Source organism: Pelodiscus sinensis, chromosome 9, assembly GCF_049634645.1.
Source record: "Pelodiscus sinensis isolate JC-2024 chromosome 9, ASM4963464v1, whole genome shotgun sequence".
Classification (NCBI taxonomy): domain Eukaryota; kingdom Metazoa; phylum Chordata; order Testudines; family Trionychidae; genus Pelodiscus; species Pelodiscus sinensis.
The window spans coordinates 59,194,137-59,217,905 of NC_134719.1; the positions used below are offsets into that span (position 1 = coordinate 59,194,137).

Sequence of the window (23,769 nt, forward strand, 5' to 3'; positions counted from 1 at the left end):
GGTCAGGGCGCGCTTCCAAGCTGAGGGGCCAAGGGCCACGTGGACGGGGATGCGGTCTGAGGCAGATGCCTGGACGTGCGATGGCTGGAGGAGGGAAGATGTAGCAGGCCCCTGGAGCTGCCGCCAAGAGTTATAATTCACCGTTCACAGGTGCTGTACACATGGAGAGGAAGACACGGTGGCCCCTGCCCTGAAGAGCTTACAGTCTAATACTAAACCCTGCTGTGCCAACAAAGAGCTTTCCTCTTGACCTGCCTCAGGACTGCCAATGATTCCCGCCGACCGGCCAGCCCCACACCAGGTGCTTGAGGAGGACTGAGCAGCTCTGGGCCGGTCGTGGGGCTGGGGCAGCTCACCTAGAGGGAAGCAGCAACTCTGTGGCTTCTGCAGAGGAGGGTGTGTTTGCAAGAGCCGAGCGGAGGAGACGCCAGGGTGCATCACGATTTCCGGATGAGCCTGGCGCTAAGTGCACATCCCTGCTGAGGTTCGCTTCTCCCTTGCAGCGTCAGGCCTGCAGAGCCAGCTGCCTCGGAGGCTCTCCCCGCCGCTCGGCCTCGCTTCCTGGTGAGACGCTAACGCCCCTGTGGGGCTGGAGGCTGAGCCAGGTTTCTGCACCAAACAGTCGGTGTCGAGCAGTCAATGGCGCAGGCAGGATGATAATCCCACGGGACCCGGCCCCACCGCGGCTTGCACAAAACCAACCCGTTCTATGGTATTTCTGGCTGTAGCGCAGCCTTCTTGGCAGCGTGGAGTCCCGCGGAAACCCAGCCGCTAACCACAACCCTTGCAAACAGAAGATGGCTTTTTGCAGGCTCTTTTGTACCGCAGGCTCCTCCACAGGAATCCCTCACTAGCTGATTTGGTTGGTCTGAGACCCATCGCCAACCTCGCCCCCCTCTGGCTTTATTGATTGTCTTTCTGTTACATTTTCTCCCTATTTGACTTGCTGGCTAGTCAGCAGGGCTCTGTCTGGTGGGGTGGCCTTTTACCAAGCAAATGAGTATCTGCTTCTACACCAGCTGGGTGGAAAATGACCATCAGGGGCTATCTTGAATGATCTCCCAGGGACAGATTCCAGCTGAGCTTACTCAAGGCCCTAAGAATGAAATGACTCCGGGCCTGTCTGCCCTGGGGAAATGGATCGGGTTGGAATGTGTTAGTGAAGCGGGGTGATAGACTGGGCCGCAGGGCTGCAAGTGAGGGGACCTGCCTTCTGATCCTGGCCCTGGTAGTAAATTAGCATGTCCCTTCACCTCTCTGTTTTCCCCTCTCATCTCAGACAGGGGCAGTCTGTACAGCTCCTAGCGCTAGCGAGCCCCCAGCTTACTGTAATACAAGGAGTAATGTCAAACCTGAGTTACCACTCAGCGTGGACAGGGACTGGTGGGCTTAGACTCGCATCAGCTAAGGGGGCCGGTTCCAGAGTGCGGTTCGGCACAGACCGGATTCTGAACAATGTGGAGGGGTGAACCGGTTCGGCACCCTCTGTAGACGCTCACCCTGAGGCCGAGGCACCTGTACAAAGTCTTTGCACCACTTGACCTAAGTGGCACATTGCCCTGTGCTGGCCCCGCCTCTGGGTAACTTTCACCTGCTTTGACCTAATCCTGCTCCATGCCTGAGCCCCATTCGACCCCCAGCAAGAACCTTTTCATCCAAAGAGGCGACATTAATAGTCCTGGGGGGGGGGAGGGAAAACGTTGATAATGTTCCTCCCCCAGGGTTGTGGCTATTGGTTCTGTCCTTACCAAGGGCAGGGGCCTGACAGTAAAGGCGTAGTGCTCAGTCCAGGAGGCATGGCTTTGGAAGCGTATTTCCATGTCTGCAGGGATGGTCAATTCAACTGGGCGTGCATAGGCAACTCCTGGTGAGAGAAAGGGTCTTGGAGGCATTTATAATTCGGTAAGCTCCAAGTAATGGAGTGCCCACAGACTGGGGGTTCATAGTGGCCGAGATCTGCTGAGCCAGCCAACATGCGCTTCAGAAGCACTCAGGAGCGGAGAGTTGTTGACCTCGGGTGAGTCAATGGATCTGTGTTTTACTTGGAGCCTGCAAACCGCGAATCAGACCGTGTAGGCCAGCGGGCTATGTTCAGAAGGGTGTTTTCTACCCTCCCGTTCCCCCGATGAAAAGGAAAAAAAACCCTCCACACGATCGCCTCGCAAACTGCAGGAACCAGGGGTGGATTCCCATTGAAAACCATGGAGACTTTTCGGTGCAGTACGTCTAGGCTTCTTGAAGGTCGCGTGTTGCCTCTTTTGCTATTTTGAGCACGCTTTCAGGCCAAAAGAACAAATGGGATGGGATGGGGAGCAGAGGATGCTTAAAAAGGAGGATGATCCATTTCATCGAGCCAGGAGGCGGGGCTTGTTGGAAAGTCCGGATAGCCTACACTGCTTCCTGTGGAAATATCAGAGGTGGGTCCCCCAGCCATTGCTCGGAGCGTCTGGCTCACCCCCTGACCGCCATGTGCTATAATTCCCAGACTATTGTCCATTGTGTAATCCAGACCATTGAGCAATGGAGTATGGGCAGGGAGGGACGATATGGAAGACGGAGACTGAGGAATTCCATAGGGGCTTCCGTCCCTCAGGTCCTGATAAGATTGTCCTGTCCCATCCATGGAGAAGCTTCCATTCATTAACTGTCCACTAGCAACATCCCCAACGCTGCCGTAAATTCTTGTGGCGTGGCCAAGCTCCGAGAGGAGCTGATCTTCTGTGAACAAAAGAAGGAAGATTGGTTTGTGAGTGTGAAACGTCAGGGTGGGCACCAGCAACTCATCAGCCAGGGCCAAACGCCTCTCGTGTGTAACATCAGTGGGGTTACACCAGGGATGAGCTGGGCCGACGCAGAGAAAACGCGCCCTCGCGGAAGCCAATTGCAAAAGCATCCCGAGCCAGCGTGAGGTAGGCAAGTGTCTTGGCAATAGAGCTATGCCCGCGTACACCAGTTGCACTGGCGTACCATTGACGTTGAGTAGCAATTCCCCATAATAAATAGTGCAACCGATTAATAAAATCCACAGATTATTCTTACCCTTTTGCTCAGCCCCCTCTGTTCTTGTAGTGCCTTTTGTGCAGCCGAACATGTGGCTAGTGTAAGTCTTTCTAGGCTGCAGCCTTATGAAAACCGGTGGCAGATAATGGCCACAGTTTGGGAAGGTCTCTTAATTCTTGCCAGATGCATTCGCCTCCATAAAGGACATCGTAACCTAATTACAGACCCGTCTGGGAGCCACAGCTGACTTAACTAACCAAATATTTTTGGTGGCTTGTCTGTGTGCCGTGATGATTCACAGGGATCGTTTTCAACTATTGTTAAATGTTTGCTTTAATGTTAATTTTCCCACCTGGCTTCTATTAAAACCTGGGGTTTGCCAGCTCACAAATCCAGGGGGTAGCAGGGACTCTGTTTCAGACCAGTATTCGTGAGTCTTTTAACTGTAGGCGACTCATCCGCTCACAGTATAACACTGGCCTAGGCCAGTGGGGAGCAACCGGGGCCCATCAGGGTTGTGTGCGCGGCCCATGCGCCGTTTACTGGTGCCCGCATGCCGAGTTGCCAGATTCTGCTGGTTTCCATTCACATAGGTGGTGCTCCCTCTGCAACCAATCAAAGCAGTGGTGTGGTTCCAGCCACACCCCCTGCCCATTCTAGGCGTGAGCACAACTAGCCTATCCCAGGAGCCGGGCTTGGTTCCAGCAGTCTTGCGGCCCACTCCCTGGCCTCAGCAAGCCGTGGGGACTGAGGTGTTGACCCTGCAAACGCCTGCTTGAGTGTTCAGATGCAGGCAGGGAGCTGCCCGCGGCGGCGCCTGTGTCCCATTCTGTGCCCAGCCCGTGGCGCCTGCCTGCTTCACCGCGGCTGGTTTCAGCTCGCGTGGTTCCTGGGTCAAGTCCCAGTGCTCCAGCCCAGGTGGGACCTATCAGACCAGCCTTTGCTGACCCTCCCTGGACTGTCTCTGTGGAACCCCCCCCCCCCCCCCACCAGCTGCCAGGCCGTGGGGGGTGAAGCGCCAGGCGCTGAAACGCAGTGGCGAAGTACGGCTGCCAACTTCCCATTGGCACCGACCCAAACACCTTGGTCCCAACCCTTCACTCCATCCCCCTCCTCCCTCACTGGCTGGGGCAGAGGGTTGGGGTGCAGGCAGGTTGAGAGTGCCAGTTGGGGGGTGCAGGCGGGTTGAGAGTGCCAGTTGGGGGGTGGGCTCTGGCGTGGCTGAGGGACTTGGGGTGCAGGAGGGGGCTCGGTGCAGGAGGGACGGAGGGTTCTAGCTGGGGGTGGTGCAGGAGGAGGCTGGCACTTGCAGGTGTGAGAGCTCCAGCTGGAGGTGCGGGCTCTGGAGGGATGAGGCATTTGGGGTGCAGGAGGGGCACTGGGCTGGAGCCAAAGTTTGGGGTGCAGGAAGGGGCTCGGGGTTAGGACAAGGGGTTGGAGGACGGGAGGAGGAAGCAGGGTCTGAGCAGCACTTGCCTAAGGCAGCTCCCAGAAAACAGGAAGGTCCCTGTAGCTCCGAGGCAGGGGTCCAGGGACGCTCCGTGCACTGCCTGCACCCGCAGGCACCTTCCCTGCAACGTCTTTGGGCTGTGGTTCCCAGCCGGGTGCTACAGAGCCAGAGCTCAGGGCAGGGGCACCGTGTGGAGCCTCCCAGCCCCCCATATGCCTAAGACTGATCAGCTGCTACATGGGAGCCATGTGGCGCTCGGACAGGCAGGGCACGTCGGTCACTGGTGCTGACCAGAGCCGGACGTTCCAGTCAGAAACCAGACACTGGCCCCCCTGCGTCCAGTGCCAGCTGTCTCAGGAGAGGGTCCGGGGCCACTGAGCGTTGCCAGCCCGGAGGCGGCAGCTGGTGTCTGGACGCTGGGCCGAGTGGGAGTCTAACAACTGAGGCAGGTGAGTTTGCAGCCAGCCTAGCTCTTCCTGCAGGTCCAAATCACTCTGCCACGGCCATTAGCTCAGAAACTCCAAGGGCGATCGGCCCTCGTGCGCCTGGGGAGGGACCAGTGGGGATGCGGAGATAAGTCCCCTCATACTGTCATATTACACAGTAAGGTGCACCCTGAAGTCGCTCCTCCTGGCCTGCATGCATTGGCTACCATCCCCCGCCGGAGGGGCCATTGGTCTAGGCCAGCCCGGCAGTTCGTTCCTTGGTAAGTTCCCCCATAAGCTGCAGAGCTGTCACTGGACCTCAGGACTGACACACCCCAAGGCCAGGTCTACACTGGGGGCAAAGTCGAACTAAATAGCACCACTGGCATCGACGTACCTCAGGGGGAATTTCCACAGCATCCCCATGGGGGGGAGGACAATGGGAGAAACTCTCCTGCCAACTTCCCTTACTCCTTGTGACCCGGTGGAGTCAACGAGATCACAATCAGCGATTGATTTAACATGTCCTTACTAGACCCACTAAATCAACCCCCAGGAGAGCGATCTCTGCAGGGTCGATCTCCTGGTAAGCGGAGATGAGGCCTTAGTGCGTGTCAGTTCCTAGCTCCATTGCTACAGGGGTTTGCAGCCCTGCATGACACAGGATGATAATCAATTGTTTTCCTCGTGTGCAAAAAATCCCAAGGAACCACCAGCCAGGAGATTAATTAAAATGTTGTCAGCGGGGACATGGCTTTCAAGGCCCATTCCCGTTTCTGGTGCAAGAGAAATCCAGGCACTCCTCAGGAATCATCCCTGATTCCCGGGCCCACGCGTATCATCCCAGTCCCCTCCCGGACCTTCCTGCCCCGCTCACCTCGGAAGCTCAGCTCACTGTCACTAACCCCACAGTCCTCAGCCGAGCTCTCCTTCTCGTGCTTGCTGCCCCCGCGGGTCCTCTTCACGCTCTTGTAGAACTGCCCCCAGCGGTGCCGCCCGGCGTCCTTCTTCAACCGTTTTTCTTTGGCCCTCCTGTTTTGAAACCAGACCTGGAGCAACAAAGGGAGAGACGGAGTCCCAGGAGGCACTGACCGGAGCGGGGCAAAGAGAAAAAGATGCAGAAAAATGCAGGGCTGGCTCCCAACCTCCCCAAAGATTCAAATGGTTCAGACCCAGGAGCCTGGTTCCTCTGTAGCTTAGGGCACCAAGGTCTGTGGATTCAGAGCAGAGCTTGGCCCTAGTCTGAGGGGTTCCAGGTTGGACGCGGTCTCTAGAAATGGCCCAAGGCCCAGATGCAGGGCTGCAGCCAGGCTCAGATGCACTATTCAGCCCCCTAAAGTGGCTGTCGCCTCCTGCCCCCTAGAGGATCTCTTTGGCATATGCACCCAAACATGCAGTGCCCCTCTATTGCTAGCATTGCAGACTGGTGTCGAATTCTCTCCTCATTGCTAGGAAGGGAAATTTAACTCCTTGGCCCGGATCCTGGGTGGTGACTGAGGCGGTGGAAAGTCAGAGGGACAGTTCACAGGCCCAGCAGGCCAGCCAGGGGCTGTCAGTCACAGAAGGGGGGCAAAGGCTTACTGCTTAGTCAGCTTTCCTGGCCTGGCTTCCTTCCCTCCTCCCTTGGAATTCAGTGCAGAGGTTATGCCCTGAAAGAGGAGCGGTGTGCACTCACTGCAGCTTGGCTTGGTCGGGAAAAACACTTCAACCGCAGCGGTCTCACCTGCACCACCCTCATGTCCAGTCCTGTCTCCGAGGACAGCTGCTCCCGCACGTGCCTGGCGGGTTTGGGCGAGTTTTTATAGGCATTTTTTAACGTCTCCAATTGTTTGGCTGTGATGGTGGTGCGTGGCCGCTTGGCTCCAGCTTCTGAATCATCTGGAATAGAACAGTCTCTTACCGGTTTGGAACGGACACCGCGAAATAGGAGCTGGCCAATGACCAGCACAGAACGAATGTCAACGATCTAAAGCAAGAGGCAGTTGATTTTAATGAGCTGTCACTGCGGCAGAGAGGGGCGGGGCCAGAGATGGGGGGGGGGGGTTTGGGAAATTCAGCCCTTGATTATCAGAGATTTTGTCTTACTAGAGCATAGCCTGCCCTGTCTCCAAGGATGTGGTGTAACAATGCTGCTCTCTCAAAAGAGAAAAATCTAATATCTGGCCCTTGTGACCCTGGTATATGAGCGCCACATGCTCTGTAATGTATTTATCTTTACAGCATCCCTGGGAAGCAAGGCAGTGCTATTTTTCCCATTATGCAGCGTGGATACGGAGGCTCAGATCCTCGAGATATTTAGATGCCTTATTCCCATTGATGTCCCTGAGAGTGAAACACCTTTTAGGAGCTGGGTCTCTGTAATGTCCACACAGGAAATTTGTAGCAGAACCCAGAGCTGAAGATGGGGGCTGCTGAGTCCCCGTCTTGCATCCTAACCACCAGCTCATCCATCCTCTCCTAAGGATGAGCCTAGGAATGTTTTCACCCCCTCCTTCCAATATCACAGCCTGGCCTCATTTTACAAGTTTCAGATTCCAAAAAAGGTTCTCGTTAATGGATTAGGGTAACCCCCCAGCTGAAAATCATTCATTTCCTGGTGGTCATTGCCAGCACAGACATAGATGCTGGAAGTGGCGCAGTTTTTCTAGGTCACAATCTAAACCAAAAAACCCATACAAATCACAAAAAGGGTCATACCATGAAGAAACACAACTTGATTTTGACCAACTTTGGCAGAAAGCTTCTAAATACAATTGATAAGGCAACTATGTACTCCAACTAGTACTGTTTTGGAAAGTTTGGGAAATACTTTGCCCCCTGTGATGTGTGACACATTTTCCTGAACTTTTTTGCCTTTGATTAAAGCAAACGTCTGTGGTCACATGACAGTATGAGCTTGTTTGTCCACATAATACATCTAAATATTTGTCATTATTTGTAGAAAAGTTTTTCTGCCTGCTAGTTTATGAGTATTGGCTACTGTCCAATGATTCCTCCACTGTCAATTGATGTTGACTCAGTGTACACCAAGTTGAACCATTTTCAAGGAAACGTTCTGCTCTCTGGGCCAACACTGGACCTAAGTTGTGTGGGGTGAAGCAATCTACTGAAAAGCACGGTTGATTGAATGGAAGCATCAACACAGGTTTGATGATGACCTGAGAGGGGAGGAAATACAGCCAGTTTCATGGGTGCTACAAGAAGTGAGATGCAGGAAAGTGGATTTGAAGATCTCTTTGAGGAAGCCAGCATCTGTGGGACTTCAGCCACAACCGTGGCATTAGGACCCACAAACTTATGAGGCAATGACTCACTGGAAGTTGGTGGCCATTGGCAATTCCGTGAAGACAAGAAGCGACATCTTGGCGAAAGCTCAAAAATGTACTGAAGTTCTTGAAGACATGGAGCAGGCTCACAGAGAAAGCAGAGTGGAAGCACCGAATGCTCTAGTAGACTTGATAAACACACCCAAGCACTGCACCAGCTCATGGACACGTACGTTACCCAACTCAAAGCCTGTTCAGATACATTTCCATCCTGGGAAAACTAGGTCACACGTTGCTCCCAGCAATGGATGGATTACAGAGCAGCAAAGAAAGGCGGCGATAAATCCATGGAGCTTGAGACATTTGCGGAGAAGATCTCACTATGGCAGCATGGTCATATGAATTAAGCTAAGAAGGGTTGTTTGAATGTAGCAGGAGCCAGATTTCTGGAGGAGAAGAAGCCAGATAGATATCATGCCCAAGCCGATAGGGAGCAGTGCATCAGACTGTTGCTCTTCAGTGCAGTAAGCTATGTAGGACTGTAGGAATCATCAGTATCTTTGCACAAAAAAGAAGGTGCTGCCCCAGGATTACCGGAGTGCACATTTTAAGGTGGCTCTCAGAGGTAGGACAAAACAAAGGTGTGGCATGCAGCCTTCCATCTCCACCAAGAAGCTACAGCAAAGCACGTGGCGGCCGATGGAATCGCTGTCCAAGGTACTACGTTTTGTGGCTAAAAGAACAACACATCCTTTTAGCACAGAACCTGGAACGAGCCCCCGCCGCAGACGGCCACTTGTGAACACTGCATCTCTAGTGTCCTCCTCTGAAAGTGCAGGAGGTGTACACGTGGCAAGAGAGCGTGACGTACAAGAAATGAAACTGCTCGGAACCAAGAGGTTGCGAAGGGGAGAGGTAGGCCGCTCTGAGCCCATAAAAAGGCATAATCTCAAGTCACTTGGTAGTCTCAACAAACCAAGTGAACCAAAGGAGAAGCAGTCAGCACAAGCGAGGACTCTTGATTGTCAGATAGTCAGCAAGCTGAGAGTTATTGTCGGTCCCAGAAATGTTGATATCCAGCATGTGATGATGTGTGAACTGGCATCTGTCCCACTTTCCCTCCTCAACTTGGATAGATCTCTAAGAAAGACCCAGAAGAGCAACACATTGTCAATGGTTATGCTACCGGCTTCTGATGAACCAGCGTCAGCTATTATTGCACTCGGGATACATCTGCAGATGGTGTGCAAGGACACTGCCAAGCGCAAAACTACTGGAGAGCCGCTGAAAACTATCCTCACACTGAAATGTCAGCACACTCCTATTGCTGGCGACAATGATGCAAATGACGAATCTATCCAATCTGGCGAGAGCGTACACCAGGGAAACATACAAACACAAGCTGGCCGGAGGCCCCGCTGTGTTTGCACTTTTACCAAAGCAGCATTTGAAGGTGATATCAAATTCAAAGGATACCTTGAACACTGCAAACTTTCTCCTCAGTGACTGCACTGAAGTGTGGCCGGAGGTCATCACCTGGTCGGGCCGTGTACCTTGCTGGTGAGTTTCCTCACATCGCACGGGCGGTGAAAGCAGTGCCTGGCAACCACGCTGCAGCACCACAACGGGAGGCAGAGGTGGAAGAAGCAGATTCGCGCTTGTTTTTGCATGTTGCTCAGGCAAAGCAAACATTCAGAGGGAACCAGTGCTGCTGTGGGGCTTGCTCTCAGATGTTTCATCTGTGGGCCCAAAATCATGCTCGATTCTTGGGGCGGAGGAATTCTTTAAAAAAAACGGGAGCTGACCCAAAGAAGAGACTCATTCCTATGAATGGAGAGACTGGAGCTAGGAATGGACCCATCTCATATGCTGCCGAACATTCCTGCGGCCAGTGCAGCTTTCAGGGGCATGGGGAAAAGAAGAGCTGTGGATGGGGAAGGAGCTCTTCTCTCCCTCCTCCTCCCCCCCAAGCAGCAGGACCATGGGGGAAGGAAACTTCCAGAATGTGTCTGTCTCAGGCCTCAATGTCTGTGGCATACACGGAGACTGCTTGTCCTCAATTCTCCACCCTGCTCTGGGGTGCAAGGCTGTTGTCTGCCCGGATGCTGTTTATTCTGCATCTCCCACCCTGATCTCAGTGTTTGTGGCATTCCCAAAGCATGCCCTGTCTCGGCTCTCTTGGTCTAAGGGATCTATCTGTGATATAAACTGCTCCTCCCCATTCCCAGAACCTCCTCTTGTCTGTTCTCTGGGCTACGTGCCCATTCTCAGCTCCCTTACAGACACAGTGCTGTTCGACTGAAATATGGGCCAAGTATACCCAGCAAGGGACATAAAATGCAATAAGAAGAGTTTCTACAAATCCACTAGGAGCAAGAGAAAGATAATTAATGTTAATGATAACCAGATACTCAGCACAATTAATGTTGACAGCTGGGGCAAGAACACATGCCAAAATAGGGAAAGGACAGGTTAAAGAAGTTAGATGTATTCAAGGCAGCAGGGCCTAATGAAATTCATCCGAGGGTCCTTAAGGACCTAGCTGAAGGACCCATAGCAATTACCTTTTAGAACTGTAAGAGGATGAGTGTGCTCCCAGGAGCCTGGAGAAGGGTAAATATAGCACTTCTCTTTAGGAAGGGGAACAAGGAGGGACCAGGGCATTACAGATCTATCAGTAAAACGTCATCACCTGCACAGATCTGGAGCAAATTATTAAATAATCCGTTTGTGAACACCTGGAAGATAATAGGATTGTAAGGAATAGCCAGCATGGATTTGTCCAACCAAATCCGGCCAACCAACTTAATGTCCTTCTTTGATAGGATAATTGACCTACTGAAGGTGGGGGGGGGGAAGCTGTAGATGTGCTATATCTTGATTTCAGGAAGGCTTTAGACATAGCCCCCACATGACGATTTGATAAGCAAATGTGGTGTAAGTAAATTTACTATAAGATGGGGTGGTTGGAGGACTGTCCTGAAGAAGTAGTTAGCAGTGGTTTGCTGTCATGTTGGTAGGGCATATGTAATGGGGGGTCATGCAGTGGTTAGAACTATTCAATATTTTAATGAATGACTTGGAGTGGAGAGTACGCTTATAAACTTTGCCGGTGACACCAACTTGGGAGGGGCTGCAAGCACTTTGAAAGACAGACTTAAAATTCAAAATGACCTTGACAAATTGGAGAATTGATCTGAATTCAGCAAGATGAATAAGAACAGCCATACTGGGTCAGACCAACGGTCCATCTAGTCCAGTAACCTGTCTCCCAACAATGGCCAATACCAGATGCCCCAGAGGGAGGGAACACAAGAGGTAATCCTCACATAATCCCTCCCCTGTCACCTATCTCCAGATAAACAGAGGCTAGGGACACCATTCCTACCCATCCTGGCTAACAGCCATTGCTGGGCCTAACCTCCATGAATCTATCTAGCTCTTTTTTGAACCCTGTTCAAGTCCTAGCCTTCACCACATCTCCATCCCTAGAGGTGTTTAAGTCTCGGCTTGACAAAGCCCTGGCCGGGTTGATTTAGTTGGGATTGGTCCTGCCTAGAGCAGGGACTGGACTTGATGACCTTCTGAGGTCTCTTCCAGCTCTATGGTTTTAACTGTCCTAGTCAACTTGACTGGCAGTTGGAGTCCTTTAAGAGATGTGCTACTGCTGCTTTCGGGTGCGGCCAGCGCCTGGTGGCATTCGAGGTCTTGCTCACAGCAGCACCTCTTTGCGTCTAACGAGCCGAGGGCGCTGGGCTTGGGAGCGGTGTGTTGGTTAGAGCAGAGGACTGCCACTGTACTAAGCTGTGTTCTGCAGCATGGTGCTCAGTTTCGCTTTAGCTCTGATTAACAGAAAAGGGCTTTCTTCTCAGCATAAACACATGGTTCATACGTCCTTTAGAAGCTTGTGCCTATTAACTACCCCGTGCGCAGGGCAAAGTAAAAACACACTCAAAATGTCACAACAGCCTAGAAGGTCACCGCACGGCCGGCTCGTGCTGGCAGTATAAATTAGATCCATTACTTTCAGGTCATGGGCATGGACAGATCTGACCTAACCCGAGAGTTACCAAAGAACCCAGCAGTCGTTGACTCTTGTAGGCCTTGCTCGGTATCGCTAGCAAGAGTTGAAGGCGGGTAGCCACAATCCAACCCACCAGCAGCTTTTTCCAAGTCAGCAGCCTCTGGGCTCATTGGCATTGTATTGTGCTATGGCCCAGCCGGCCAGTAGTTCTGCAAAATGCGCTCCCTGTAGAAGAACAAAAGTGTCCCCACCATCGGCCTCCTCTAACATGTGACTTATCGGTCACACATAGGGAGCTGTGCACCAGTGTTCCCTGCCGTGGACGGGGGTAGCGTGGAACCTCTTGGTTTCAAGGGTAGGACAAGCATAAAGGGGCATCAAGAGAAGTTTTGGGTGGACATTAGGACAGATTTCCTGCCATGGTGGTGAAGCACTAGAATAAATTGCCTAGGGTGATTGTGGAGATTGGAGATTTTTAAGAGCCAGTTAGACCAACACGTGTCAGCGATAGTCTAGGTCAGTGATGGGCAACCGAGGCTAATAAGTGGCCCACCTTCACCTCAGTGGGCTGCAAGATTGTTGTAACCAAGCCGGTCTCCTGGGACAGGGTAGTTTTGGTCACAGTGCTCGTGTACCTAGAATGTGTGGGGGGTGCCGATGGAACCGTGGCAGTGCTGTGATTGGCTGCAGAGGGAGCGCACGGCTCTCACAGTCAATGCTGTGTCCAATCAGCCCACGACGCCTCACTCCACGTGCTCTTGCTTTAAGCGTGTGTCATTGCTAGGGAAAAACTACACAGATTGAAACCAGCGGAATTTGGCCACCCTCCATATGGGCTCTGGTAACCAGACTGTCCACACATGGAACCGCAATGGGCAGGTTACCCATCACTGGTCTACATAATACTTAGTCCTGCCCTGAGGGCAGGGGACAGGACTAGAAGACGTCTCAAGGTCCCTTCCGTTCCTATGATCCTTTGATTCTATTCCGTGACAGTAAGAAGAAAATTGCAGCGATACCATGTGTGCATTAGACTTCTCTCTCTAACTGAGCCAAAAACATCAAAATAGGTTTATTAATAGGGGGGCAGAGGTCATATTATCTGCATGACTTCATAAAAATAGCAGACAGAAATCCTTTTCTCAAATCAGTACATTCTACGCATAAAGACAAATATTTTGATGTATTACATGGTATACACAAGCTGGCCTGTGATTACAGGCTGTAGACTTTTGCCTCAACCAAAAGCAAAAATGTACAGGAAATAGTATAAAATATATCAGGTGGGGCAAAATATTTCCCGAACTTTCCCCGACAGTACCCGCTGGAGTGCATTGTTGCATGAGGGGTTAGACACTTTCTGCCAATTTTGGTCAAAACTAAACAATGTTTCTATGACCTAGGGTTCCTCTGGTGATTTTCTGATTTGTCCTGGTTGGGCACCAGATAACAGTTAAACATTGAGACTGAAAAACTGCCCCATTTCTAGTATCTCCATCCACCCCCCGATGCCCATCGGACATGCCTCTCCCATGGTAGCAATGACTTTTTTCTAGACACATTCGTGCCCAAAACAGGTTCGGGCTGGTAGACGACAGTGGCCTGTTTCCAAATGAAGGCTGGAATGCCTCAAGCTGCTGAGGCCACGTTTGGTTTTGGCCAGGAGTATGTGGTGCCGACTGAGCGATGGGACTTGGCATTTGGCTGCACTGACCGGGACCGGCCCAGAACAAGCCTTTTGCCAGTGAGCCTGTTTGCTCACAGAGCCATGTACAGCTCTGGATCCAGCCACCGCCCCCCACTCAGGTGACACGCCCCTGGAATCCACGCAGAGGCACCCGTGTTTGACAGGAAACTGCCTGTCCCCCTCTCCTTCCCACGGGCTGTCAAGTGCTGTGACACCCCGGCCCTCGCTAGCGCGGGGAGGCAGTAATGGAATCGGAGCTATATTACATTCATCCCCCCAGCACAAATAGGCATTGCATCACCCTCGCCAAATTGATTAGGTCAAAATAGAGTCCTTAATTAATGAGAAGTCAGGGCCTGTCAACGTGAAATCCATTAAAGACCAGTTCAGTTTTAATTTCAGTCAGGCACCGCTGGGACGTCTCTGTGGATTCATTACCGTTTCGAGAGCTAGCGTCTCTCTCTCCTCCGCCCTCCCCGCGCCTTGGCTTTCGCCTCCCCGCTCCGTTGGCTCTGTAGCTCCCTGATTGGTTCGTCAGGGTGGTCAAATATTGGAATAAATTGCCAAGGGAGGTGGTGGAATCTCCCTCTCTGAGATATTTAAGAACAGGTTAGATAGACATCTGTCAGGGATGGTGTAGGTGGAGCTTGGTCCTGCCTTGAGGGCGGGGGGCTGGACTCGATGACCTCTCGAGGTCCCTTCCAGTCCTATTATTCTATGATTCTATGGATGGAAAAACGGGAAGCGCCACAGCGTTAGAGCCAAATTCAGCTCTAGTGTCAGCGGCATCTGCTTTATGCACCTGCCTCCGCCGAGGCTCGTGCGGTCACTCTGGCCCTGCCTCTCACACCCAGGCCTGTCCGCTCACTGTTCAACGTTGCTGTTCAACGTTCTGCCAACATTGTGCAGCAGGGCCCTGGAGAGGTCACCTGCTTCTGGGGGGGAGGGAAATGTGGGGTCTCGCTTAACGATGATCTTGTTTGATTAATGCTGATGACGGCCCCATTCCTTCCTGGGGCACATTCTCCCCTGGGCTATCCCCAGGCCGCCTCGGTGAGTGTAGGAAAGGGCAGGATTTGGCTTCGTGTACTTCAGCAGCACTGAAGTTGAGCAACTCCGGGCGGTGACATGCAGCACTGCTTCCCAGAGCCCTACAGAGGAATGTCTGGGGGGCAGGAAACAAACACAAATTCCCCATCCACCCAAAACGAGGAGGAGAATTTCAGCTGCAACGGGATTGCCGCACACTGGCCGTCTGGCCAGGACTCCAGAATGAACACCCTTTACGCTTGCAAAGTCTTTCATGGCCAGGAGTGGTAAGAAACCCTGGTCCATTTCATCCAACAAACAGCAGCACAGCACCCCCACACCGGGCAGGGAGCTGGTTCTGGAACTAACCAAGACCCGCTCCTCCCCCATCTCCGCCACTTGCTGCAAGACTTGGCTTTCCCCTGAAGGCCTCCTCTCATAAAACTCCTCAGACTAGCCCTGGTTTGTCCCGGAGACGGGACTAGACTGCAGCTCCAGGGAGCATGGCGCTTAGACACCGCTTAACACCTAGGCACCTACACGCCTTTGCAAGCCTGGCCCTATGCGCATTCCTCTGCAAACAGGCGCTCTGCTTCCTGAAAGTCAAGCTGCGACAGCTGTCTGTTTTGCACCCGAGTTTATAATCCTTTTGACCTGCCGTCATTGCCTCGGCTGGATTAGGATTTCAGGGGGGGCAGCAGGAACTTAAAGATACATAGGTTCTGGGCTCTTACGTGCCCAGTCACAAAAAATGGGGGGAGAGGAAGGCAAGGAGAACGAGGCTCAGAGCCCGGGTTTAGCTGCGCAGCACGTCGGCATGGGCACACAGATAGCATTATGCATGTCGGGGCCGGCCTTAGGGAATATGGCACTCTAGGGCAACTTGTGTTGTGGTGCTCTGATCCTTGTGGCCAAAGCACCCCCCATTTCCATGGGCTCCCCAGCCCCTGCACCCCCATCCTGTGCCTCCTTTATCATTAACCCTGCATTGTGCCCCCTTCGCCCCAACCTCTACACAGCACCCCCTTCAGTCCAGCCCCTGACTTTCCTCCCACCTGTACCCCAACCCCAGCCTTGTGTTTCCAGCATGTCCAGCCCCCCCCATCCCCTTTGCCCAGCAACATCCAGGACCAGTTACCCTTCTGGCTATGGTGCCCTGGGCATGGGCCCAGTTTGCCTGGCCCTGCACGTGAATGGCCCAGCTGATGCCAAAAGGACGGCTCATGTCTTAAAGTTAGGCCTGTGCATTGCTGAGCCAGGGACTAAACATCGGAAAACGAGACCAGAACCTGAAGTTTAGCCCCAGATCCAAACACCCCCCACGACTCTGGTCGCTGGATACAGTTCAGCAGCTGGATCCACATTTCAATTTCTGAACTCAACAACCGACCCTACGGGGACCCTTAAAAATCCAAAACATCAGCGACAAACCAACCATCAAACAGCCTCCTGGGATCCTGAAATCAGCGGCCCCATAACCCCAGCTCAGGCCGCCCTGCAGACGTAGAATTCCCACCGTCACCCTCCCGCCTCCGCGCTGCGCTGACCCTAGGGCTCAGCACCTACCGTTCTGCTTGGCTGTCTCGTAGTCCTCCTTGCACACCAGGCGCCCGTCTTCCATGAGGTAGAACTCGTCGCCTGTGGCCAGCTGGCGGTTGCAGATGATACAGGCGAAGCAGTGCAGGTGGTAGACAAAGTCCTGGGCTTTCCGGACCACCTGGGTGGGGGGGATTCCCTGCTGACAGGCCGTGCATTTCGTACCAAAACGCCTGCAAAGAGGACAAGTGGCAGCGCGGACGCGGCTGGCGCGACAGGGAGGAATAAAGGCGCCCACGCAGCGAAGGAGAGCGCGCCTTGGAGGGAGACGGGGAAGGGGGTGGGAAAGAAGGGGCAGAGTTTAAAACAGCAATCAACCTAATTATGCATGACATTTCACACAGCACGGCTCTGTCTTCTTCAGCGTGAAAGACGGGCCTAATGGCGCTGAAGGAGGTTTGATTTTAATGGTCCTTTTAACTAATGCTTATAGGCAGGGCGATTTCCCCTGCAAGGACAGTACATATTTCATCCCCATTAATACCAAATAAATTAATTGCGCGTGCGGCTAGCATGATGAATCCCAGATTAATGCAGAATAATGGGGCTCTTACACTGTAATGACACCTCCTCTGTCACACAACCGTGGGGCTCAGGCTGTGGGGGTCTGGGCCCTGTGGGGAGACGGGGGTCTGCATGTGTGCGCATCTCGGTGAAGGGATCTGTGCCGGCGTGGGTGTGCGTTGGAAGGGCTCACTGGAGTGTGCCTGAGAATAGCCCTGCCTTTTCTCGGGGGTGCAACTGACAGCAGGCACCTGGGGTTGTGTGTACAGGTGGGTTTGCAGCCACCTGGGCTGGCGAGGCTGATGGTGTCTCTAGGGAGTACATGCGTGGACAGCCGGACAGGAAGGGAGCGTGCTGGAGTGCCTGAGGCTGTCTAGGTTGGAGCGAATGCAAATGAATACACAGCTAGTGTGTGTCTGAGAGTGTATTGCTTTGTGCCGCTAGCAACTTCAGTGCATGACACTGCTACAGCCTGGTGTTTAAATCCAGCTGGTGCACGGGGTTTAAAAACACCACCAGTGTTGTGGGTTGAACAGCATTTATTGGTTCATACCTTGAGTGTGATTCTGAGCTCACGTGTCAGTCTGACAGGGATACAACCGACTTCCCCAGAGTTGCGCCTGGTTGGCACACAAACAAGTGTGTACATACAGCACCGGACACACCAGCCCATGTTCTCGCTACCGTGGCACTAATGTCCTATACATAGGACAGTAAACAAGGTAACATCCAGCCCTGCCACCAGACAAGCCACTGGGCTTGAGACAACAACTGTGAGCAAGAGGACAGCCGAGTACTACATGTATAGTATATTAGTGCCACAGTACCTGCCCCAAATGAGACCATGGGCTGGTGTGCTCGGTGCTGTACAGACACATAGCAAGAGGCAGTCCCTGCCCCCAAAGAACTTACAAGCAAACAGACAACACTTGCTTTCACTTTTGAAAGATATGCAAATTCATGCTAAATTTGCATATCTTCCGATCACATTTTCGAAAGAGGATCTTTAGAAAATGAAAGTAGGCTGGACGCAGTTTTTTTTAAAAAAACACATAAACCTCCTTTTTTTTAGGAAGAGCATTTTTGGGTTTTGTTTTTTCTCGAAAAACCTGCATCCAGATTACTTTCATTTTCGAAAGATCCTCTTTCGAAAATGCAATCGGAAGAAGATATGCAAATTTGGTGCACATTTGCATATCCTCTTTCAAAAGAGGAAGCAAGTCTAGACGTGCCCTGGCAGTGGGTGGGAGGGGAAACCGAGGCACAGAGCAATGACTTTTCTCCAAGGTCACACATCAGCGGCCAGAGCCAGGATTAGGAACTCAGTCTCCTGTGCCCTCCCTGCTAGACCACATTGCCTGAGGTGCAGCTAGCTAGCATACCATTGTTTTAAAAAATCAAACATGTAAGTAACCAAAATGTTGTTTTGAAGGGGGTGAAAAAGTGTCCTGCTCCAATGAATGGCTCCTGATGGGATGACTTATTGCTCCCCTTCTTTCTAGGTATTAACAGAGAGCACCCTGATCCCCGTGAGGACATGCCCTTGTGACCATCACACCGAACGCAGGTGCGCAGAGTTTTCTTAGCACAGAGCTGCTCTTAAGGGGGCTACTGCCAGCAGTTCTGCAAACTACCCACTTGTAGTGGCTAGCAACGCAGCTTCCCTACGTGCACTAGCGCCGTGAATGAGAACGCCTGGTGTAAATTCCACCCACATGCAGACAGTGATTCATGCCGGGGGTCACCAGAGCACAAGAAAAATGAAAAATAAATGGACTTCCCCACCACAATTTTTAGCCAGCGAAGCAATTTCCCTGATGGTAGGATTTACACCACTGGCTAGTGAAAGCTGCCTCAGCTCATCTTTCATGTCCTGCCTGCCCAGGAAAGGCTGGCAACGGCCCCTCCTCCCCACCCGTGGTGCTGCGCTGGTAGCGTCTGCTCTCAGCTGATTGCCTGGCGTTCGTGGTGCTGTTTGACTGGGACAGGTTTCCACGGCAAAAGTGGACCTGTGCAAATGTCACAGTGTTGTCACTTGAGCTTGTTTTGCATTGAGTTTCCTTGCTTGAGTTCTTGTGTTTGTTGGGCTGAGGGTTTGTTTGTTTCTTAACTGCATAGGTCAATTAGGCACTAAAAGTCTGAACTCCGGGCCTGGGAAGACAAGGGGAAAGCCTGCTGTGGTTTGTACAGAACAGCTAATGCGTGTTCACCCAGGGAGCGAGCTGTGCTCACACCCCAGGTGGCCACACTGACTGTACTCAGCAGCATAAAGCACGTTCCGTTCGCCCCCTGCCTGCCTGGGCACCATCTCGCCTGTGGACAAGACCTTGCACAGCATAGCCTGGCTGCTTGGGTTTAGTCACCCAGGACCACGGGTGGGAGGTGTCACCAAAAGAGCTTTGCTCCCCTCTCCTACAAATCTTTCCAGCTGCCGCCTGAGCGGGATGGTTTCCAATCACTAACGTAGCTTTTTACAGTGTTTCCCCCATGCACACAAAGGCCATGAGGAGTTCAAGGCCTAAATGCCCACCCTGGGGTGTCTACATTAGCCACCTAAATCCCTGAGAGAACCACATCTGTCAGTCTGCTACTAACTGCTGGGTGACCAGGGGCAAGTTATGTCTCTCCCTGCCCCTCTGTTTCCCCTCCTGCCCTGGTCTGACTGGTTTCAACTGTCAACTCTTCAGGGCGGGCACTGGCTGTTCCAGCAGGTACAAACAGGCCCCATCACAGCTCCACAACCACAGCCTCCTTGAGCAGGGATGGTCATTTCCTATGTGTTTGTACAGCACCTAGCACACCGGGGCCCTGTTTGGCTGAGGCCTATGTGCACCACTGCAATATAAATGCTAACCCCAAAGCTGCATTGCCAGACAGTAACTGACCGACACCTGCTTGTTAGCGATCCCAGCCATGCACCTTACAAAAAGCAAGCCAGAGGGCGTGGAGCTAGATGGGAAAGACTGGGTCTCCTGCAAATGGTGACAGCTGGGGATTATGATCAGAACAGCAGCGTGCAGAGCAGTAATGGGGGGAAGGGGTAGATACTAGGGAGGCTCCAGCTTCCATGGGACACCTGCTTCCCCTGACTTCTGCTTTCTGAAGTGAGCACTACATGGAAATAAAGGGAAAGTTCCGTTCAAGGGTGAGCCCTTCACGGGTGACGTGCTGAATTGTGGCTTCGCTGAAAGACACTGCAGGCCGAGCCCAGAGGAATTCTCCTCACGGACAGTTAACGCCGCGTGTCAGCAGGGACATCACTGAGCCTCTCAGCGGATCTCACTCGGGCACCGGTTAAAGCCACTCGCGCTGCCAGGCCCACGGTTCCTGAGCCTCAGGGTGCACGGTGCGAGCAGAACCTCGGAAGCAGGGGGCGTGTGGCAGTCACGACAAGTCGATGGCTGGTGGATTGATCACCGCAGTGTGGATCCCCGGCATAGTGGAGACAAGCCCTGAATAGGACACCCAGGTTGGGCCTCCCTAGGCCAGGCTTATCTCATTGGTTAGCATAACTCTGAGCAGTCCTACCAACACCCTTAGGCTGTGTCTACACTGGCATGAATTTCCGGAAATGCTTAAAACGGAATACTATTCCGTTTTCAGTTTTTCCGGAAAAGGAGCATCTACATTGGCAGGCTGCTTTTCAGGAAAAGCCCTTTTTCCGGAAAAGCGTCTGCGGCCAATGTAGACGCGCTTTTCCGGAAAAGAGCCCCGATCACCATTTTCGCGATCGGGGCTTTTTTCCGGAAAAGACTACACTGCCGTTGTGATTACACACAGCAACGCTTGCCTGACATCACAGCAATCTGGTTTTAACAGGCAAATTAGTAACAGGCATGTGACACCAGCACATCAGCTTGGAGCTCTTGCTCCAGGGCCCCTTCCCTTCCCCAACACAGCCGTGTGAGCCAAGCACCAGCACTCCGCCTCTGGACAGCCCAGCTCTCAGAGCAGCTGTGAAACTCCAGGCCAGGAGAGACTGACCCCTGAGATGTCGCAGCCACGCTCGAGGGCCGTGTGCTGCATACTGGCACACGGAGCCAGCCCCAGAGGGAACTAGACCCCAACCTAAGGAGCTGGCAATCTACGGTAAAAGAAAGGAAGCACAGTTGAGAAATTGCCAAAAAAAACCATATTTAAAAAGTCGGAAGAGAACCGCGAGGGTTTGACATGATCAGAATGAAACGCGTCAGCAGACAACAGACCGAATCGATCGTGGCACTTCGGGTGCTCCACGATTACAACGTTTTCTTCCCACTCAGGATGGGAAAATAATTTGTAAACTCTGGCAAGAGAGGAAACCGGGTTCCTACCCAGCTGGAATAGCCAGACCCCCGGAGAAAGGGGGAACCAGAGCCCGGCTGAGGAAGTGCTGGTATGGCTGGGACAGAGCTAGGGACTGAGCCCTGATACCGAGGGTCACTGCCTTTTCCAGCAGGTCCTCAGCTGTCGTTCTATGCCAGAGGCTGTGGAGCACACAGCCAGCAGCAACCATCTGCGTCTCAGTTCAGTATCACTCCACCTCCGCAGGCCTCTGGCCTGCCCCTCCTGTCTTCCAGAGGCTCTGCACCTTCCGCTGCTTTTATCAGCATCCTCAGAACTGAGGCATGGCACCACCGGGCAAGCCAGCAAAGGCCGGCAGGGTCCAAGTGAGTCCCAGCTGATGTCACCATCCGTGTCCCTGCTGTCTGGGGAAAGACAGTCCCCACCGGTCCCTCTGTGCAAACTGGACCCTTCAGAGTTTAGCACGGTGGCCCTTAGTAGATTTGCCAGTCGGTGACTAACACAGCGCTTAGGGTGGCAGAACACCTGGGCCGCCAGGGAAGGGAGAGGCTGAGATGTGAGTTCGGTCCATCTCCAGCACCAGTTTGAGCTTGTTCAAAGCCCTTCGTTGTTTCCGGAGCAAGGGCAACCTTGGGTGAGCGTTTGCTCAGCTGCGATGTTCTTAGCTTCTCCTCGAGGGCTTCCCTCGGCCACCGAATTCTGCTGGGGAGCAACGGCTGGGCCGGGGGCCAGGCTGCAGCACGCAATCGTGAACCCCTTGTTGCACGGCGGGGCATTACGTGCAGTCTGGGTGGATTTCGGTTCCATGAGAGCACTCACCCCTGCCTGGCCCCGCCCACACTCCGCCCCCCCTGCCCTGGAGGCAGAGTCTTGCTGCCCCCCCTGGCACTTCCCCTCCCTGTGCTCCAGGGCTGCAGCGGCTTGGGCTGCATGCTGCCCCGCCTCTCCATGGTGGTGGGGGCCTTGACTCCTGTGCGGGATGGGGCCTCGCCCCCCCAGCCCTACCTTCACCCACCGCTCACGTCCTCTAGTTCAGAAAGGCAGGCCGGCCCAAGCCTCTTCGCTCCAGAGTCATCCATCCCACGGCTCAAAGGGACCACAGTGATCTCTAGTCTGGCCTCCTGGATAACAGGCCAGGGAACGCCCCCAAACCAGCCCCTAGAGTAGCTTGTTTAGAGAACCCTCCAATCCTATTTCATCTAGCTTCAGCTGCCAGCCGTTGGATCCAATTAGGCCTTGCTCTGCTACCCGGGAGAGCCCATTATTAGCTATTCGCACCCCACGTTGATACTTCTAGCTGTGAGCCAGTCACCCCTTCACCTCCTCTGTGTTAAGCTGGATAGAGTCAGCTCTGTGCCTCGGTTTCCTTTCCAGGTATGTCACGGGGCAGACGCACCACCACGGCACCTCTTTCCGGTCGCCCTGGGAATTAGCTCACATCCTCTGGCTGGTGTCTCCCCAGGTCTTCACTCCACACGATCCCCTTCCAGACCCATGACGCTTCCAGACACCGCCCTCCAGCAGTGCCCACTCCGGTGACTCTCAGTCCCCTTCCCAGGGGGTGTTTAGCAGTCTCTGCCCTCCAGCGTCCTCCCAGGGAACACCCAGCTCCCCTAGACCCTCCTTGCCTCAGTGACCCACGGCCAGTCTTCATCTAGCCCCTGCCTCAGGGCAAACTGCAGTCTGGAATGGCCACTCAGCATCAGCAAGGGGTGTGGACCTGCTGCCTTTGCCTCCCCTGGCTGCCTCTCTGCAGCCCTAGTGCCCCTTCAGGCCCTGCAGCCTGGGAGCTTGCCTGGCCAGAGGTTCCCCTGCTCTGCCTCCAAGACGCCTCCTGCTTCCCTGGCAGCCTGGTCCCTCCTACTCTCCAGCTAGAAAGCCACCCCACCGCCTTCCAGGAGCTCTTCTTTATATAGCCCCCAGCTAGGCCCGAATTGGCAATAATCCCCTCAGCTGGGGTTTCTCGCGCAGCCCTCACTCAGGGCTGGGGTTTTGCCCTTAAAGGGCCAGTGCAGGGCAGATGCCCTGTCACAAGGTAACGCCCGAGCGAGCTCTGTGGCGCTGCCATGGCTGCCCTGCTGTGTCAGGGTGGAACAGAGGAGCTGGAAGGCGCCACAATGTGAAGAGGCCGGGCGGGCTCCATGACACCGAAAAGCTGCAGGGTTGAGTATGAGATTTAAGAGCGTCTATAAGCCTAGATGACAGGAAGGGCTGGGCAGCCGCTCCCCTAGGCCTCGGCAAGGGCAGCTGCCGGGGCATTGCGACATAGCTCTAAAGAAAGCCCCAATGTACGCTGAGACACGTTGACAGAGAGCTGTAAAATCATGACTGGTGAGGGAAAAAGTGAATAAGGAAACGTGACTTACTTGTTCCCATAACATAAGCACTAGGGGGTCACCAACGGAATTAAGAGATAGCAGGTTTAAAACAAACAAAAGGAAGTTTTATTTCATGCAGTCGACTTGTGGAACTCCTTGCCAGAGGAGGTTGTGAAGACCAGGACT

At 53.4% G+C, this 23,769-nt stretch overlaps 1 protein-coding gene across 1 annotated transcript in view; it reads right to left on the reverse strand.

Annotated features, from left to right (window-relative positions):
* Nucleotides 1-2,305: 2,305 nt before the first annotated feature.
* The window catches only part of LHX4 (LIM homeobox 4), a 60,083-nt gene continuing 38,619 nt past the window's right edge, over nt 2,306-23,769 (reverse strand). The window contains exons 3-6 of the mRNA XM_006126940.4: nt 16,448-16,650; nt 6,599-6,753; nt 5,753-5,924; nt 2,306-2,718 (exon numbers count right to left, since the gene is read on the reverse strand). Of these exons, the coding sequence (XP_006127002.2) occupies nt 2,324-2,718; nt 5,753-5,924; nt 6,599-6,753; nt 16,448-16,650 (925 nt within the window). The 3' untranslated portion in view covers nt 2,306-2,323. The remainder of the gene's footprint in view (nt 2,719-5,752; nt 5,925-6,598; nt 6,754-16,447; nt 16,651-23,769) is intronic.